At 34.2% G+C, this 21,273-nt stretch overlaps 1 protein-coding gene across 5 annotated transcripts in view; it reads left to right on the forward strand.

Annotated features, from left to right (window-relative positions):
* STXBP5L (syntaxin binding protein 5L) overlaps positions 1-21,273 on the forward strand; it is a 360,323-nt gene that overhangs the window by 201,599 nt on the left and 137,451 nt on the right. For all 5 annotated transcript variants that reach the window (XM_060010734.1, XM_060010730.1, XM_060010732.1 and 2 more), the window contains exons 15-16: positions 16,319-16,359; positions 20,049-20,266. In XM_060010734.1, coding sequence (XP_059866717.1) covers positions 16,319-16,359; positions 20,049-20,266 — 259 coding nt within the window. The remainder of the gene's footprint in view (positions 1-16,318; positions 16,360-20,048; positions 20,267-21,273) is intronic.

Consider the following 21,273-nt stretch of genomic DNA (forward strand, 5'->3'; position numbering starts at 1 on the left):
GACAGAAAAACACAGCAGATGAAGGAGCAGACTAAAAACCCACCAGACCTAACAAATGAAGAGGAAATAGGCAGTCTACCTGAAAAAGAATTCAGAATAATGATAGTAAAGAGGACCCAAAATCTTGGATATAGAATAGAGAAAATGCAAGAAACATTTAATGAGGACCTAGAAGAACTAAAGATGAAACAAGCAATGATGAACAACACAATAAATGAAATTAAAAATACTCTAGATGGGATCAATAGCAGAATACCTGAGGCAGAAGAACGGATAAGTGACCTGGAAGATAAAATAGTGGAAATAACTACTGCAGAGCAGAATAAAGAAAAAAGAATGAAAAGAACTGAGGACAGTCTCAGAGACCTCTGGGACAACATTAAACGCACCAACATTTGAATTATAGGGGTTCCAGAAGAAGAGAAAAAGAAAGGGACTGAGAAAATATTTGAAGAGATTATAGTTGAAAACTTCCCTAATATGGGAAAGGAAATAGTTAATCAAGTCCAGGAAGCACAGAGAGTCCCATACAGGATAAATCCAAGGAGAAATATGCCAAGACACATATTAATCAAACTGTCAAAAATTAAATACAAAGAAAACATATTAAAAGCAGCAAGGGAAAAACAACAAATAACACACAACAGAATCCCCATAAGGTTAAGAGCTGATCTTTCAGCAGAAACTCTGCAAGCCAGAAGGGACTGGCAGGACATATTTAAAGTGATGAAGGAGAAAAACCTACAACCAAGATTACTCTACCCAGCAAGGATCTTATTCAGATTTGATGGAGAAATTAAAACCTTTACAGACAAGCAAAAGCCGATAGAGTTCAGCCCCACCAAACCAGCTTTACAACAAATGCTAAAGGACCTTCACTAGGCAAGAAACACAAGAGAAGGAAAAGACCTACAATAATAAACCCAAAACAGTTAAGAAAATGGGAATAGGAACATACATATCGATAATTACCTTAAATGTAAATGGATTAAATGCTCTCACCAAAAGACACAGACTGGGGCTTCCCTGGTATCTCAGTAGTTGAGAGTCCCCCTGCCTATGCAGGGAACACGGTTTCGTTACCTGGTCCGGGAAAATCCCACGTGGCGCGGAGCAGCTGGGCTCGTGAGCCATGGCCGCTGAACCTGCGCATCCGGAGCCTGTGCTCCGCTACTGCAAAAAAAAAAAAAAAAAAAGACACAGACGGGCTGAATGGATACAAAAACAAGACCCATTTATATGCTGTCTACAAGAGACCCACTTCAGACCTAGAGACACATACAGACTCAAAGTGAGGGGATGGAAAAAGATATTCCATGCAAATGGAAACCAAAAGAAAGCTGGAGTAGCAATTCTCATATCAGACAAAATAGACTTTAAAATAAAAACTATTAGAAGAGACAAAGAACGACACTACATAATGATCAATCCAAGAAGAAGATATAACAATTGTAAATATTTATGCACCCAATATAGGAGCACCTCAATACATAAGGCAAATACTAACAGCCATAAAAGGAGAAATCGACAGTAACACATTCATAGTAGGGGACTTTAACACCCACTTTCACCAATGGACAGATCATCCAAAATGAAAATAAATAAGGAAACACAAACTTTAAATGATACATTAAACAAGATGGACTTAATGGATATTTAGAGGACATTTGATCCAAAAACAACAGAATACACATTTTTCTCAAGTGCTCATGGAACATTCTCCAGGATAGATCATATCTTGCGTCACAAATGAAGCCTTGGTAAATTTAAGAAAATTGAAATTGTATCAAGTATTTTTTCTGACCACAATGCTATGAGACTAGATATCAAGTACAGGAAAAGATCTGTAAAAAATACAAACACATGGAGGCTAAACAACACACTACTTAATAACGAAGTGATCACTGATGAAATCAAAGAGGAAATCAAAAAATACCTAGAAACAAATGACACTGGAGACACGATGACTCAAAACCTATGGGATGCAGCAAAAGCAGTTCTAAGAGGGTAGTTTATAGCTATACAATCCTACCTTAAGAAACAGGAAACATCTCAAATAAACAACCTAACCTTGCACCTAAAGCAATTAGAGAAAGAAGAACAAACAAAACCCAAAATTAGCAGAAGGAAGGAAATCATAAAGATCAGATCAGAAATAAATGAAAAGGAAATGAAGGAAACGATAGCAAAGGTCAATAAAACTAAAAGCTGGTTCTTTGAGAAGATAAACAAAATTGATAAACCGTTAGCCAGACTCATCAAGAAAAAAAGGGGGAAGACTCAAATCAATAGAATTAAAAAGGAGAAGGAACAACTGACACTGCAGAAATACAAAGGATCATGAGAGATCACAACAAGCAACTCTTTGCCAGTAAAATGGACAACCTGGAAGAAATGGACACATTCTTAGAAATGCACAACCTGCCAAGACTGAATCAGGAAGAAATAGAAAATATGAACAGGCCAATCACAAACACGGAAATTGAAACTGTGATTAAAAATCTTCCAACAAACAAAAGCCCAGGACCAGATGGCTTCACAGGCGAATTCTATCAAACATTTAAAGAAGAGCTAACACCTATCCTTCTCAAACTCCTCCAAAATGTAGCAGAGGGAGGAACACTCCCAAACTCATTCTACGAGGCCACCATCACTCTGATACCAAAACCAGACAAGGATGTCACAAAGAAAGAAAACTACAGGCCAATATCACTGATGAACATAGATGCAAAAATCCTCAACAAAATGCTAGCAAACAGAATCCAAAAGCACATTAAAAGGATCATACACCATGATCAAGTGGGGTTTATTTCAGGAATGCAAGGATTCTTCAGTATATGCAAATCAATCAACGTGATGCACCATATTAACAAATTGAAGGAGAAAAAACATATGATCATCTCAATAGATGCAGAGAAAGCTTTTGACAAAAAAAAAAACACACCTATTTATGATTAAAACCCTGCAGAAAGTAGGCATAGAGTGATTTTTCCTCAACATAATAAAGCCATATATGACTAACCCACAGCCAACATCGTCTTCAATGGTGAAAAACTGAACGCATTTCCACTAAGATCAGGAACAAAACAAGGGTGTCCACTCTCAACACTCTTATTGAACGTAGTTTTGGAAGTTTTAGCCACAGCAATCAGAGAAGAAAAGGAAATAAAAGGAATCCAAATCAGAAAAGAAGTAAAGCTGTCACTGTTTGCAGATGACATGATACTATACATAGAGACTCCTAAAGATGCTATTAGAAAGCTACTAGAGCTAATCAATGAATTTGGTAAAGTAACAGGATACAAAATTAATGCACAGAAATCTCTGGCATTCCTATACATAAATGATGAAAAATCTGAAAGTGAAATGAAGAAAACACTCCCATTTACCATTGCAACAAAAAGAATAAAATATCTAGGAATAAACCTACCTAAGGAGACAAAAGACCTGTATGCAGAAAATTGTAAGACACTGATGAAAGAAATTAAAGATGATACAAATAGATGGAGAGAGATACCATGTTCTTGGATTGGAAGAATCAACATTGTGAAAATGACTCTACTACCCAAAGCAATCTACAGATTCAATGCAATCCCTATCAAACTACCACTGGCATTTTTCACAGAACTAGAACAAAAAATTTCACAATTTGTATGGAAACACAAAAGACCCCGAATAGCAAAAGCAATCTTGAGAACGAAAAACGGAGCTGGAGGAATCAGGCTCCGTGACTTCAGATTATACTACAAAGCTACAGTAATCAAGACAGTATGGTACTGGCACAAAAACAGAAAGATAGATCAATGGAACAGGATAGAAAGCCCAGAGATAAAACCACACACATATGGTCACCTTATCGTTAATAACGGAGGCAGGAATGTACAGTGGAGAAAGTACAGTCTCTACAATAAGTAGTGCTGGAAAAACTGGACAGGTACATGTAGAGGTATGAGATTAGGTCACTTCCTAACACCATACACAAAAATAAGCTCAAAATGGATTAACAACCTAAATGTTAGGCCAGAAACTATCAAACTCTTAGAAGAAAACATAGGCAGAACACTCTATGACATAAATCACAACAAGATCCTTTTTGACCCACCTCCCAGAGAAATAGAAATAAAAAGAAAAATAAACAATGGGACCTAATGAAACTTCAAAGCTTTTGCACAGCAAAGGAAACCATAAACAAGACCAAAAGACAACCCTCAGAATGGGAGAAAATATTTGCAAATGAAGCAACTGACAAAGGATTAATCTCCAAAATTTACAAGCAGCTCATGCAGCTCAATAACAAAAGAACGAACAACCCAATCCAAAAATGGGCCGAAGACCTAAATAGACATTCCTCCAAAGAAGATATACAGACTGCCAAGAAACAGATGAAAGAATGCTCAACATCATTAATCGTTAGAGAAATGCAAATCAAAACTACGATGAGATATCATCTCATACCAGTCAGAATGGCCATCATCAAAACATCTAGAAACAATAAATGCTGGAGAGGGTGTGGAGAAAAGGGAACACTCTTGCAGTGCTGGTGGGAACGTGAATTGGTACAGCCACTATGGAGAATAGTATGGAGGTTCCTTAAAAAACTAAAAATAGAACTACCATATGACCCAGCATTCCCACTCCTGGGCATATACCTTGAGAAAACCATAATTCAAAAAGAGTCATGTACCAAAATGTTCATTGCAGCTCTATTTACAATAGCCAGGAGATGGAAACAACCTAAGTGTCCATCATCGGATGAATGGATAAAGAGGATGTAGCACATATATACAATGGAATATTACTCAGCCATAAAAAGAAACGAAATTGAGCTGTTTGTAATGAGGTGGATGGACCCAGAGTCTGTCATACAGAGTGAAGTAAGTCAGAAAGAGAAAGACAAATACCGTATGCTAACACATATATATGGAATTTAAGAAAAAAAAATGTCATGAAGAACCTAGGGGTAAGACAGGAATAAAGACACAGACCTACTAGAGAATGGACTTAAGCATATGGGGAGGGGGAGGGGTAAGCTGTGACAAAGCGAGAGAGTGGAATGGACATATATGCACTACCAAACGTAAAATAGATAGCCAGTGGGAAGCAGCGGCGTAGCCTAGGGAGATCAGTTCGGTGCTTTGTGACTGCCTGGAGGGTGGGCGGGAGGGAGACACAAGAGGGAAGAGATATGGGAATATATGTATATGTATAACTGATCACTTTGTTATAAAGCAGAAACTAGCACACCATTGTAAAGCAATTATAGTCCAATAAAGATGTAAAAAAAAAAACAAAAAGAAACTATAACTATAAAGGTGTGTTAATGGTTACAAAATATAAAGAGATGTATTGATAATTTACAGCATCATTAACATTAAAGTGAGGGGAGAGAGAAAGGAGTAGTGTTTTTTTCAGTTATAACGTGCTGTATTACTTAACGTAGATCACATCTTCCGTTGTTAATCCTCAAATATGCATTCATGGCATCGTTTTCAAAGGCTTCTGTCCATTCCCAACACAAAATATTAATCCACCCTCCACTGAAACCTTTGGTTTATTTTCAAACAGATCTGTGATGTAAACAACTTCATGCTCTGGATCTTATGGGGAATGGAGGCTCAGCTCACCTGAGGACAGGTAGTCATGCCTTGCCCCCGGGGATTCCTGTGGGTCAAGTGGGCCCTGAGAGGAGAGGGGGCTAAAGGCCCTGAGGACTAAGGGTATTTTGGGGTAGATTTCTAAGGGTGACCCCTCACACAACCCTAAACCTTAAATACACCATGTGATTTCCACTAACCCAGCAGCATCTACCCTAGGCAACAACAAGGCCACACCTATTCCAGGAGGAGCTCAGCCACTAGGAAACAGGCCCTGGAAAAACTACTCAGTGGTCTCAGGTGTGCTATGCGTGATATCTCTAGCTCAGTGCTACTGAATACGGGCCTGAGGGAATAATATCTGCACCAATAAGAAAACTTGTTAAAGGTGCCATTTCATGAGCCCCACAGGAGAATCATAACTTACAGTGGGGCCCTGATTCCCTCCAAATTTGTATGCACTTTAAAGAATCAGAAGAAATGTTTGCTATGTGGTTGCCATGCAGTTTCCCACTAGTATTACATGATGAGTATTTAGAAATTACATCACATGTGCCCTCCCTACAGAGTCTGTCTATTGATCTGGGTGGGAGCATCCATGTTGTTTTAACTCCAGGTGATTCTAAGTTTAGACCAGGTTTAAGCCCAAGGGCTGCTGGGTACATTGGTGAGAGTTGCTTCCAGTTTTTAGTCCCTTTGCCTTTGGGAAGACATCAGTGTCTGCTCTACATGGTATTGGAATGGGCAGGTCAGTGTAGCCCACTTAAGGAGTAGGGTTTTTGTATGCAATTGAAGTTAAATTGTCACTTTAAAATAGATCAGTATAACTACAAGATGTTTTACATAATACACAAGGTAACTGCAAAGAAATTGAACAAAAGAAAGTGAGAAACAAATCAAAACATGTCACTATAAAAAATCAATGAAACAAAAGGAGGGCAGCAAGAAAGGAAACAAGGGGCAAAATAAATACAATATAAGCATAAAACAACTTTTAAATGGCAGTGGTAAGTCCTATACTATCATTTCTTTAAAGATAAATGAATTAAACTCCCAAATCAAAAGACACAGAGTAGAAGAATGGAAAAAGAAACAAGATCCAACTGTATGCTGTCTACAGGAGACTCACTTTAGATATAAGGGTGTACATAGCCTGAAATGAAAGGATGGGTAAAGATACTGCATGCAAATGCTAACAAAAAAAGGCATCGGGGTGAGCATGCTTTTATCAGACAAAATAGACTTTATGCCAAAAACTGTCAAAAAGACACAGGAGGATAATATATGATGATAAAATAGTCAATTCACCAGAAAGAAATAAAAATTATAAATGTATATTCACCTAACAACATATTGCCCAAATATATAAAGCAAACGCTGACAGAATTGAAGGGAGAAATAGGAAATAGTGCAAAAATAGTAGTTTTCAATACCCCACTTTCAATAATGGATAGAGAGCACCCAGAGAGAAGTTCAATAAGGAACAGAAGACTTGAAAAACAGTATAGAACAATTGGACCTCATAGCCATGTACAGCACACTCTACCCAACAACAGCAGAATATACATTCTCCTCAAGTACACGTGAAACATTCTCCAGGATAGATCACATGTTAGGCCATAAAACAAGTCTTAAAATTTTTAAGAAGATTGAAATCATAACAAGTATTTTTTTATAACCACAATGAAATGAAATTAGAAATGAATAGCAAAAGGAAGACTGGAAAATCCACAAAATATGTGGAAATTAGGCAATACCCTCTTGAACAACCAATGGGTTAAAGAAATCACAAGGAAGTTGGAAAATGTCTTGAGAGAAATGATAAAGAAGACAACATATCAAACTTATGGGATGCAACAAAAGCACAACTAAGAGGTTTACAAGTAAACCTCTAAGAAGTTTATAGTAGTAAATGCCAACATTAAAAAAAGATCTAAAATCAACAATTTAACTGTACACCTCAAGGGATTAGAAAAAACTAAACCCAAATTTAGCAGAAGGAAGGAAATAACAAAGATTAGAACAGAAATAAAAACAAAATAGAGGGTAGAAAAACAATAGAAAATATTAAAAACTGAGATTTTTAAAGATCAACAAAATTGACAAACTCTTAGCTAGACTAAGAAAAAAAGACTCAACAAATATCAGAAATGAAAAAGGAGACATTACAACTGATGCCACAGAAATAAAAAAGGTTCATAAGAGACTACTCTGAAGAATTATATGCCAACAAAATGGATAACTTAAAAGAAATGGATAAATTTCTGGAAACATACAACCGACCAAGACTGAATAATGAAGAAATTTAAAAATCTGACAGACTTATAATCAGTAAGAACATTGAATCAGTAATAAAAAAAATCTCCCAACCAAGAAAAGCCCAGAAGTAGAGGGCTTAACTGGAGAATTCTACCTAACATTTAAAGAATTAACAGTAGTTCTTTTTAAACTCCTCAAAAAATTGAAGAGGGAACACTTCCAAACTCATTGTATGAGACCAGCATTACATGATGTCAAAATCAGACAAAGATACTACCAGAAAAGAAAACTACAGAGCAATATCCCCAGTGACTATTATTGCAAAAATCCTTAACAAAATACGAGCAAAACAAATTCAACTACACATTAAAATGATCATAAACAAGTGGGATATATCCTCAGGATGCAAGGATGGTTCAACATGAAAAGCAATCAGTGTGATATACCACACCAACAAAATGAAGGACAAAAACCACATGAACATCTCAGATGAAGCAGAAAAAGCATTTGACAAAATTCAACACTCTTTAATGATAAAAACATTAAACAGTCTAGTAATAGAAGGAAATTACCACAACATAATAAAGGTCATGTGTGAAAAGCACATAGCTAACATCATACTCAATGGTGAATAACTACAAGTTTTCCCTCTAAGATCAGAAACAAAGGAAGGATACCCACTCACACAACTTGATTCAACATAAAGCTGGAGTCCTTACACTTCCTGATTTCAAAACATGATACAAAGCTAATCAAAAATATTACAAAGTAATCAGAACAGTATGGTACTCACATAAAGACAGAGATATTGACCACTGAAACAGAATAAAGAACTTATAAATAAACCATCACCTATATGGTCAAATCTTTGATAAAGATACCAAGGCTATACAAAGGGGATAGGATAGCCTCTTCAACAAATGATGTTGGTAAAACATTATTTGCACATGTGAAAGAATGAAATTGGACCTTTACCATATACCATACACAAAATCAACTGAAAACAAAAACCCCTAAATCTAAGACCTGAAACTAAAGAACACCCAAAAGAAAATGGGAAGTATTTCATGACACTGGATTTGGCAATTATTTCTTAGTTGTGACACCAAAAACACAGGCAACAAAAGCAAAAATAGACAAATGGGACTACGTCAACTTAAAACCTTCTGTGAAAAAAAGGGAACAATCAACAGAGTGAAAAGACATCCTACAGAGTCAGAGAAGTTATTTTCAAACCGTATATCTGATAAGGGGTTAATATCCAAACTATATAAAGAACTCCTGTAACTCAACAAGAAAAACATACAATTCAATTAAAATGGGCAAAGGACTCGAATTAGGTATTTCTCCAGAGATACACAATTGGCTTATAAGCGTATGAAAAGATGTTCAACATCACTACTCATCAGGGAAATGCAAGTCAAATCCACAATGAGATATCACTTTACAACTGTTAAGATAGCACTATGCAGCACCAACAGGAAAATAAGTGTTGGTGAAGATGTGGAGAAATTGAAACCTTTGTTCACTGTTGGTTGAAATGTAAACTGAGGTAGCTGCTATGGAAAACGATATGGAGTTTCCTCAAAAAATTAAAATTAGAATTACCATATAATCCAGCAATCCCATTTCTAAGCACGTATTCAAAAGAATTGAAAACAGGATGTCAAAGGTGTTCCATGTTTATTGCACATCCATGTTTATTGCAGCATTTATTCACAGTATCCAAGAGGTGGAAGCAACATAAATGTCCATCAAAAAATGAATGGGTTTCTTAAATGCATTGTATACAATGGAATACTATTTAGTTTAGCCTTAGAAAAGAAGGAAATCTTTCTATTACATGGATGAACCAGAAAGAAATTATGCTAAGTGAAATAAGCCAGTCTCAAAAAGACAAATACTGCATGATTCCACTTATATCAGGTACTTAGAATAGACAAATTCATAAAGACAGAAGACAGAAAGGATGGTGGTTCTCAGGAGAGAGGGTAAAAGGGAGTTGTTGTTCAATGGATGTGGAGTTCAATTTTTCTAGATGAAAAAATTCTAGAGATTTGCTGCACAACAATGTGCGTATCGTTAATACTATTGTATTATACACTTTAAAATGGTTAACATAGTAAACTTTATGTTATGTGCTTTTTACCACAATAAAAAAAATCAATATGTAACTAAAAGTTACCATAACTGAAAATAAGAACTAAATAAATTGGCTTAACAGCATGTAGTGACAGCTGAAAAAAGGATTCGTAATCTGGAAGATAGTGAGTAGAAAATATCTAGATGGAATCACAGAGAAAAAAGAAAACCATAAGAGATATACGATACTTGGTGAAGAAGTTTGAACATATATATAACTGGAGACACAAACAAAAGAGAGAGAGAATAAAGCAGAATAAATTATTGAATGATAATGGCTCAGATTTTTTCCATTGAGAACACAAATTCAAAATGTGCTAAAAACTAAAAGCAGAGTAAATAAAAGGAAAACCATCTACACAGATTGTAGTAAAACTGATGAAAACAAAGGGTAATGAAAAAATTCTTGAAAGCGGCCAAGGTGGACACTTTACAATAAAACAAACAGTAATAAGATTGAGAGTTGATATTTTAACAGAAATGGTGAAAAGAGAAGATATTGGTATAAAATCTCTGTACTACTGGGAAAAATGCTAATATAGAATTTCATACTTAGCAAAAATATTCTTCAACTATAAAGGCAAATTTTTTTTCAAACAAATGTTGAGAGAATTAAAGTGAATACTTTAAATAGAAGGAAAACAATACCAGATAGAATAATAGAAATGCAGAAATTAAATAATAACAACAGAAAAAGGTAAATGCAAGAATAAATCTAAATAAATAGCAATAATATTATGTTTTGGTATAAGTATTAAAATGTCAATAATTTTTAATAATATTGTGATGTAGAATGAAAATATATCATAATGCTAGCACAAAAGGTGGGAGAAAGGAAAATAGAGATAAAATATTTAACATTCTTGCTTTGTCTGGGTAGGTGTCAAATTAACAACTGAAGGATCAACAATTTAAGGGTCAGTTTTGTAATATCTGTGTTAGCCACTAAAATAATAGTGCAAGAATATAATACTCAAAAACTAATAAAATAGAGTAATATTTTAAAATGTGATTAATCCTTAAAAGGACAGAAAAGAGAGAGAAAGAAGACAGAATTGGTTAGACAAATAGAATATAATTGTGAGGTTGGCAGATTTAAATTCCAGTGTATCAGTAATTACACTAAATATAATTTGACTGTATTCTGCAGTCATAAGCAAAGACTGTCAGTCTAAATAAAAAAAATTCTAAATCACTTATGAGACACATTAAGTATATGTATGCTAAAAATTTGAAAGTAAATACATGAAAAATTGTAACATGAACAATTTAAAATTTTGGTACATCTCTACTTATATCTACTTATACCAGTAGTTTTCCATTGCTGCATAACAAATCACCACAAACTTAACAGCTGAAAACTCATTTATTAACTCACAGCTCTATAGGTCAGACATCTGGCACTGTATGATTGAGATATTTGCTCAGTGTACCATATGACTGAAATCAAGGGGTCAACAAGGCTGAGTTGTCATCTGGAGGTTCTGAGGGAAAATCTGCTTCCAAACTCATTGTTTTTATTAGAAAAATTTAGTTCCTTGTGGTTGTGGGACTGAGCTCCCAATTTCCTTGCTAGGTGTCATGGGGGGAGAGCATGTTAGCTACCTAAGTCTGCCTGCATTTCTTGCCACGTGGCCCCTTCTTACTTCAAGCCAGTAACAATGCATCTAGTACTTCTCATGCTTCAAATTTCAAAATTCTTTCATCTTTGACCTCTAGATCTATATTTATAGGTTTCATGTGATAGGTTCACCCAAATAGTATCCTTTTCTTAAAGTCAACATAATATAACTGTCATGGGAGTGATATATTCTCTATTATATCCACAGTCCCAGAGAATATACAGGATTATCCAGAAGGCAGGAATCCTGGGGAATATTTTAGAATTCTGCCTACCACAGTAAACTTTAAAGCAAGAAGCATTATCAAATGTAAAAGGGACTATTTTAAAATAATAAAAGGATGAATCCATAAGAATTTTGAGTTCAGGGCCCCAAAATACACAAAGAGATAGACAATTCTGCAATAAGTGGAAGAAAATATAACAAACCTCTCTCTGCAACTGATTTTAAAATTAAAGGAAAAATCCATAACAATAAAGAAAGTTTTGAACAGCCTGATTAATAAGTCTGACTTAACTGACATATTTAAAACATTACACTCTACAGTTCAAGAATGTACATTCTTTTCAAGTGCACATGAGACACAGGCCAAAATTGACCATATGCAGGACCATAATAAAAGTGCCAATAAATGTCACAGGATTGTAATCATATATAACATGTTCTCTGACCACAGGGGAATTAAACTAGGAACAAATGACAAAAATATATAAAGAACATTCACAAGTTTTCAAAATTAAGCAGTCTATTCCCAACTAGCTTACTGGTTAATAAGCAAATCACAATGTAAAATTTTAATATATCACAAACAGAAAGATAGTGAAACTAAAATATAACAGGTGGATAAATCTAAATTTATGTTTAGAGGTAAGCTTATACCCATGTTATATGTTTATATAAGTTAATATAAATTTATACCCATGCATGTTAATAAGAAGACTAAAAATTTAATGATCTAATTATCTATCTTAAGAAGTTAAAAAGGATAAAAAATTATTCCCCCAAAAGTAAAAAGGAAAATAATACTGTTAAGAACAAAAATTAATGAAATAGAAAGAAAATGTACAATAGCAAAGATTTACAAAGCCAAAGTTGGTTTATGGAAATAAATAATAAAGTTGCTAAAGGTATGTACAAGATTGTCAAGAAACACAGAAGAAACAAAATGGAACAATCATAAATTTATGGAAATCAAGCAACACACTCTTAAACAACCAACAGACCAAATGAAAAATCACAAGGGAAATTAGAAAATACTTTGATATAAATAAAAAGAAAAATAATAGCATGGAGATGTAGCAAAAACAGTACTCATAGGGGAATTTATAGCTGTAATCACCTACATTAAAGGAAGAAGAAAGTTCAATAACCTATCTTTACACCTTGAGGAACTAGAAGAAAAACTGATACCAGCAGATATAAGAAATAATAAAAATTCGAGCAGAGATAAACAAAACAGAGAATAGAAAAGCAATAAAGGAATTCAATGAAACCAAAAGTTTGTTCTTTGAAAATTTCAACAGAATTGACAAAACTTCAGTTAGAGTGACTCAAGAAAAAAAATGGGGGACAATTATTAAAATCACAATGAAAAATGAGTATAATACTGTCAATCTTACAAAAATAAAAAGGATTATAAGAGAATACTGTAAACAGTTCTATGCCAACAAATTAAATAACCTAAATGAATGAATAAATTCTGAGAAATTCACAAACTATCAAAACTGACTCAAGAAGAAATAGATAATCTGAACAGTTTTATAACGAGTAAAGAGATTAAATCAGTAATTGAAACCTTCCATCAAAGGAAAGACCAGGACCAGATGGCTTTGTGATGAATTCTATCAGTCATTTAAATAGGTAACAACAAATGCTTTTCAAACTTTTCCAAAAATAGAAGGGAAAACGTCCTAACTCATTATCTGAGGCATCATTCTAATACCAAACTAGACAAAGACACTGAATGAAAAGAAAACTGCAACAATATTCCTTATAAATATAGATTCAAGTATACTAAACAAAATATTAGCAAACTGAATCTTACAGCATATTAAAAGGATTATAAACTGTGATCAAGTGGGATTTATCCTAGGAATACAAGAGTGTTTCAACATATAAAAATCAATGTAATACCCACACTAATAGAATAAAGGGGAAAAAACACATAGTCATCTCACGCATAAAAAAAGCATTTGACAAAATTAAACACCACTTTCACGATTTAAAACTGCAACAACAGCAACATGCAGAAAACTAGGAGCAGAATGGAACTTCCTTAACCTGGTAAAGGGCATTTTTGCAAAACCCACAGGTAACGTCATATTCAATGGTGAAAGACTAAAAGCTTTCCCTCTGAGATCAGGAACAAGACAAAGATTTCTGCATTTGCTACTTCTATTTCTTATTGAACCAGAAATTCTAGCCAGAGGAGTGAGGCAGGAAAAATAAAAGGGCATTTGCAAGAAAAATAAAAGGGCATTTGCAAAAATGCCCTTTACCAGGTTAAGGAAGTTCTATTCTACTCCTAGTTTTCTGAGTGTTGCTGTTGTTGCAGTTTTAAATAAAAGACATCACAATGGAAAGGAAGAAGTAAAATTATATCTATTTGCAGATGACATAATCTTATATATATGTTAGTGTGTTTCTATATACTAACAATGAACAATCTGCAAAGAAAATTAAGAAAGCAATTTTATTTACAATAGCATCAAAAAATAAAATACTTATAAATAAATTTAACCAAGGAGATAAAAGCCTTGTGCACTGGAAACTATAAAACTTTGCTGAAAAAAATTAATACACAAATAAGTGGAATCATTCCATGTTTATGAATTAGAAGGCAATATTATTAAGATGGCAGTATCTCAAAGTGATACAGATTCACTACAATTCATATCAAAATCCCAATGATCTTTTTGCAGAAATGAAAAAAGTTTATCCTAAAATTCATATGAGATGGCAAGTGATCCAAAATAGCCAAAATCATCTTAAAATAGACCAAAATTGAAGGACTTACACTTCTCAATTGTAAAATTACCTACACAGCTACAGTAATCAAAACAGTGTGGTACTGACGTAAGATCAGATTTATAATTTAATGGAATGGAATTGGGAGTCCAGAAATAAAACCATACATCTATGACTAATTGGTTTTTCACAATGGTGTCAAGCCTATTTAATGGGGCAAACAATAATCTCATCAACAAATGGTGTTGGGAGAATTGAATATCCACATGCTAAAGAATAAAGTTGGACCCTTATTACCTCCTAGCATATACAAAAATTAACTCAGATGTGGTCAAAGATGTAAATTTACAGCTAAGACTATAAAACTCAAGAAAACAGGGATAATATTTCCTGAATATGATTGTGGCTGTGGCTCTTAGATATTACACCAAAACATAGAAATTATAGGAAATGGATGCTGGATTACTAGCATGGCAGCTCAGACAGCAGGAGAATTTTCAGGGAAAAAAAAAGGAAGCAGAAAAATGCTCCTAAACACCAAGGGGCTCCTCTATGGAACCCATGACCAAGTCAATAAAAAGCAACTCCTGTCTCCCTTCCCCAGTCTCTCTGGCTTTCTTTTCTATTATCTACCTGCTTCATCCCAGCCAGAAGAGAGCCTGTAAGCTCCCCATCTGTCTTCAGAGCAAAAGAGCTTGGACACCAGGAAGAATAGGCTGTAAGATCACTTCCTTGGGAGGGTGGCTCAGTGCCCTCACTCCTGGCTCCATTCCAGTTCAGCAGAATCTTGCTGTGGGATATTTACCCACTCCTTTGCAGGCCATAGAACTGGCCCAACTATGAGCAGTAGCTGCTCTGCCAACATGAGAAAGGGGCAGCAGTTTTCCTAGTTTTAGCTATGCACTCAACCCTTTAACGGCCCATACACAGCTCAGGCTTCATGCAATTATGCATTTAATAAATGTACTGAAGAAAAAGGGGAAAAAGCATAAGCAACAAAGAAAAAAATAGATAAAATGGTCTTCACTATCAGGTGAAAAGGTTAACAGTGAATGGAAGAAACTTTTAAAAATCATATATCTGATAAGGGTTTAGTATTCAGGATATATAAAGAACCCTTACAGCTCAAAAACAAAAAGACAAATATACCAATTTTTTAAAAGTGGGCAAAGGATTTGTATAGATTTTTTTCAAAAAAAGATATACAAATGGTTAATGAAAAGATGCTCAACATCATTAGTCATTGGGGAAATGGCGATTATTTGTAGACGATTTCTTATAGAATTACCATTATACCTATTATCAAATAATGATACAACTCTAGATAGGTTTAAGGATTTGCTTTTTATATTTTTATGCTCAACTTTAATTCCGCTATGATATTCATTTCAAAATTATTTTAATGTAATCTAACTCAGGTCTCTTTATTCAGTGAAAACAATTTTATATAAAATTATACTGTTCATTCTTCACAGATCAGTTTTCATTGTTATTACGTATAAAATATTCTTACAATAAATCTAAATAATTATTGTCTTTTTCTAAAATTTAGATTCTTGTGTGGTATTTAAAAAATAAACCATTGTTTTAAGCTTAGAAATTGTTTAGCATACATTAGTTTTCATTGAAATGGTATTTTTAAACCAAATTTTAATAGTAATTCAAGTTTTTATACATTTAGAACAATTATGATTTTTATTTACCATACTTAATGCTAATTTATTTCTTATCTAGTCATGCAGATGGATCGATAAAGTTTTGGGATGCTTCTGCAAGTAAGTTTTAAGTTTCTCCTTATATTACAGAAAACAGTTAATATTTACTCATAGCCATTGACCACTTTTTAGTTTGGACAGTTAATATTTTTGATACATATTTAGCATACACATATGGCTGTGTTACAAAAATGCATTTCCTATATTATTGAATCAGTCTAAAGTATTATCTCTACTGTACTTTTATGATATAAACAGACACAACTGAAATCACTCTTTATCAGCAACCTATTATATTTATGAGGTAATGTACATTGGAAAAAGTACCAAACTTTGTCAGACTAACTCTTTTCAAGGAATTTCCTTCACCTCCTCACTCTTAGAAAAGTGCTTTTATCCCACTAGTCTTCACTTTTCTTTGCCACTTGTCTACCAAGTCCGTGAGAATCAAAAGAAATAATTTGATAAATGTAAAACTTCTTTTGAAATCTTGAGAATTACATAATTTAAGGACTACAGGTACTCTGTTCAATGTTGAAGGGCATGCAAAGATTTAAGACTTGATTATACCCATACATACCCTTCAGAGAACTTACAGGGCAAACAATATGATAAGAACTCTAAATGTAGTACAACCCAAATTCTATTTTTTATCGGAAATGGGAGATTTATTTGAACCAGGTAGATCCAGGAAGGGTATTTTGGTGGGGTGACATTTAATGTGAGTTTTGGGAGATAGTTAAGATTTTGATAGTCAGGACTAGGAGGAGAAGAAGTGAGTAATGTCTCTAAGTTTCTGAGTAACCATCAAGATAGAGATAACTCTTTGGAAATAAGGATACAGAAGAGTTCTGGAAGTTTGGATTTTGTTGGAACACCAGGAAATTCAAGTAAAACTGTCTATCAGGTAGGGAGAACAGTCAAGAATGGTAACTAATTAAGAAGCAGCATAGAAGTGATACTTGAAGCTATAGAAGTGAACTGAGAAAGACTGATAAACAGAAAAGCAGAGGGAAGAAGGTTGAACATTAGTGATAATCTTCGTCTGCAATCTAGAGTCCTTTAGCAGTGGAGCAAAGCATCAGCAAGAGGAAATGATTAAAAGATTTAAAGCCATGAAATCTGAGGGCCCTTTCTGACCTCACACAATAAAGATCAATTGTTCAGGGGGAAATTCCAAGGGACAACAGATTTTTTATTTTTATGAACCTTTTCATGTAAATCTGAGTTTGTTCCACGAACACAGTTAATTGTATAGTTACAATTACAACGAGCAAACATCTTTGCTCATTTTCCACCACCTCAGAGTCACTCCTTAGCTTCTAAAATGTGAGAAGACACTTTAACACTCTAATGACTGAAGTGCATACCACCCTTAAGCATGCACGATAATATTTTAAGAAGTTAATTTTAAATAAAATATTTTATTACATTCAGAACATATGTTGCAGAGGTTTGCAGCATGTTTAATATTTTTACTGTAATCAATTATAAGGGCATATCTCCAAATCGATGGATGTCATTGGAGAAATATCACTTAATTTGCCAATTTTGTGGGATAAGGTCCAGTACAGGAAATGAGGTTATACCGAATTTGAAAGTTGAGTTTATGTTAATATGTGTACCGTTGACCTTGAACAACATGGGAGTCAGTCAGATTGTGCCAACCCTCTACACAATCTGAGCATAACTTATAGTTGGGGCATAATTTATAGTTGGCCCTCACTATACACTATTTCTCTGTATCTGTGGTTCAGCATCTGAGGATTCTATCAACCTCAGATTGTGTAATACTGTAGAATTTACTATTGAAAATTATCTGAGAATAAGTGGACCAATGCATTTCAAACCCATACTCTTCAAGGGTCAACTGTATTCATCTTCAGTTGCTGAGTATTAAATTACCACAATTTAGCAATTTAAAACAAAACCCATATACTGTCTCACAGTTTCCGTGTGTCATGAATCTGGTTCAGGTTAGCTGAGTTCTTTGCTCAGGGTCTCAGAGACTGCAGTTGAGGTGTTGGCTAGGACTGCAGTTTCACCTGCAGCTCAGAGTTCTGTTCCAAGCTTTTGTGGTTGTTGGCAGAATTCATTTTCTTGCAGCTTTAAAACTCGTGATTTGTTTCTTCAAGGCCAGCAAGGGAGTGTCTCTCTAACTTCAGGGAAGGCCCTGATCCCTCTTTTAAAGGGCTCACCTGATTCTGTCAGGCCTACTAAGGATAATCTCTGTTGATTAACTCAAAGTTAAATAATTATGTCTGCAATATTCTTTAATATTTCCATGTCACATCAGGCTTACAGAAAAATCATAAAAACATACTATGAACTGTTGTATAGCCTTCAGCCAGATTCCCCAAATATCTATGTATGCATGTGTTCCCTTTACCCGCCCTCCTCTCAATCTAGCACTTGCTTGCTCCCTCTCTCTCTCTTCCCTTCCCTCCCCGCTTCCTCCCTCCCCCTCCCTCCTGTCCTCCCCCACCCTTTAGTCTTCCTCTCTTCCCTCCATTTTCACACACACACACACACACACACACACACACACACACACACATACATATATACATATATATATAGCTTTTTATAATCATTTGAGAGTAAGTTGCAAACATCATGCTCCTCTAACAGTACATGCCCCCCTAAATACTTCAGTGTATACGTCCTACAAACAAGGGCATTCTTCTATATAATCGAATTATAGTTATCAAAATCAGGAGCTTAATATTAATACAATACTATTATCTAACTTCCACATCTGACTCAGTTTTAGCCAGTTGTTCCAATAATATCTCTCATAATAAAAGAAAATCTAGAATTATTTGTTGGATTTAGTTATCGTATCTGTTGCGTTTTCTTTAGTCTGGAATGGTTGCTGAGTATTTGAAATTGACATTTTTAGGAGTTCAAGCCAGTTATTTTGTAGAATCTCTTCCAATTTGTGTTTGACTAATGTTTCTCATGATTAGGTCCAGATTATGCACTTTTGGCAGGAACTCCTAGAGTTTTAGAATGTTTCTCAAGGATCCTTTGTAGAATCAGAGCTTTTATATAGCGGAGTTATCATCAGGTTCTAAAATGGAACTAATATTCCCCCAAATAAATATTCCCAAAAACAATTCACAAAACCAGACTTTTTTAGCAATTACAACTGACCATTTCCTAACACAGAGCTACTCAGAAAAGATTCTTTCTAAAAGAGTCCAGATCATTGGACTCCCAATATTACTAACTGGTACTGGTAAATTACAAATGTTTCTCATCTGAAGGAGTGTCTAAAAATCTGTTGAGAGGAATAAACCCTCGAAGAATAGCATCAACCTCTCATCTAACAATCAAAGGAAAAAATTGTGAAATAGTATTGAGGAGTCCCCCTTAAGAGAGAAGTAGGCTCAGTAGTTTCATTTAAAAGTTTCTGAACCCAAGTATTTTTGTCAATAAACAAGGATAAAAATACTCACTTCGCAGGACTTTTCTGAGGAGCTCATGAGACAATGCATACAAAGGTCCTACATGTTCTTTGGTATGTAGTATATGTTCAATAAATGTTTATTTTTTCCCTATAGTCTTCCTCCAGCTAAATGGTACTGATATGAGAGCATGACATTGAATGATTCCTTGTTAAAATGTAGTTTATTTTGTTCAGTTGGGTTTTACTTTTGTGATTTAATACGTATATTTAAAAGGCTTCGACAACATCTATGAATTAAGTTCAAATTAGAAGATAACTATGATTCAATATCTTATAGTAACACTGCAGATGCTGTACAAGCTAAAAACTTCAAAAGTGTTTGAAAAACAGAAGCTAGGAGAAGGAAAACAAACATGTGAAATTGTAGAGGAAGATCCATATGCCATTCAGATGATCCACTGGTGTCCAGAGAGCAGAATATTCTGTGTATCAGGAGTCTCTGCATATGTCATAATTTATAAATTCAGCAGACATGAAATTACAACAGAAATAGTGGTAAGTCATTTAAAATTTAACTTTCACACTTAGAGTTATTAAAAGAAAACAGTTATCATAGATCTTAACTAGTGCTTGGTATGGTTTTAAGCCACCAAGAGTACAGTATGTGGCCAGTAATCCAATTCATAGAATTTTTAATTGTTCTTGTTACTTATTATAACATATTAAAAAAAAATTTGGCTTAAAATGACAAAAACAGTTCTCTATCAAAATTTAGTATTATTAAATAGGATAGATTGTGCCTATAGGTTTTATATAGATAGTTACTGATTTATTTTTTATATAAATGTCAAATTAATGCAAGCTTTGTTCTATATCTTTATTAAATTTTTTAAAAATTTATCTTTTTGCCAACTAATTGCCATAAATGATTATTTCTCAACTACAATAAGATTACTTTGAATGATTTTTTAAATAGCAACATATTTGTAGGGTGGAAATAATTATGGGCCTGCCTTACGTAATCTTAATTTTTAAACTGATGAAATAATTTAATTATTCAAAATAATGATGCTCTCATGGGATAAATTAAATCTAACTTAAGGCACCTATAGATAATGGGTCTTCTCTACCCAGTCCATTTTACCATTTTATCAGAAAATAAAGATTATCTATTAAAGGCCTATGTATAACTGTTTTTACCTCAACGGCTAAAATTAAACATTGCCCTTAAAGTATATATTAGTTAAAACCCAGGCTTTGGAGTCAGATGAGCCTAGCTTTTAATTCTGGCTTTACCAATGAATATCTGTGTGATTCTGAACAAGTCACAAGGCCCATTAGTCAGTAGTACAGTCTGGGTAAGTCTCAACTTCATCACTCATATAACTTCCTGTGTAAATAAAATAGAAAAACAGAAAATAATCATAAACTAGAAATTGTAATGCCACTTTCATAGAGTTCTTGTGATGATTATATAAAGTCATTAGCAGAGTGTCTTAGTAAGCACTCAATAATTGGTAATTGTTATTGTCACCAGAGGTTTTAAGTTTTAAGATAATTAT

This window comes from Delphinus delphis, chromosome 4 (genome assembly GCF_949987515.2).
Source record: "Delphinus delphis chromosome 4, mDelDel1.2, whole genome shotgun sequence".
Taxonomy (NCBI): Eukaryota; Metazoa; Chordata; class Mammalia; order Artiodactyla; family Delphinidae; genus Delphinus; species Delphinus delphis.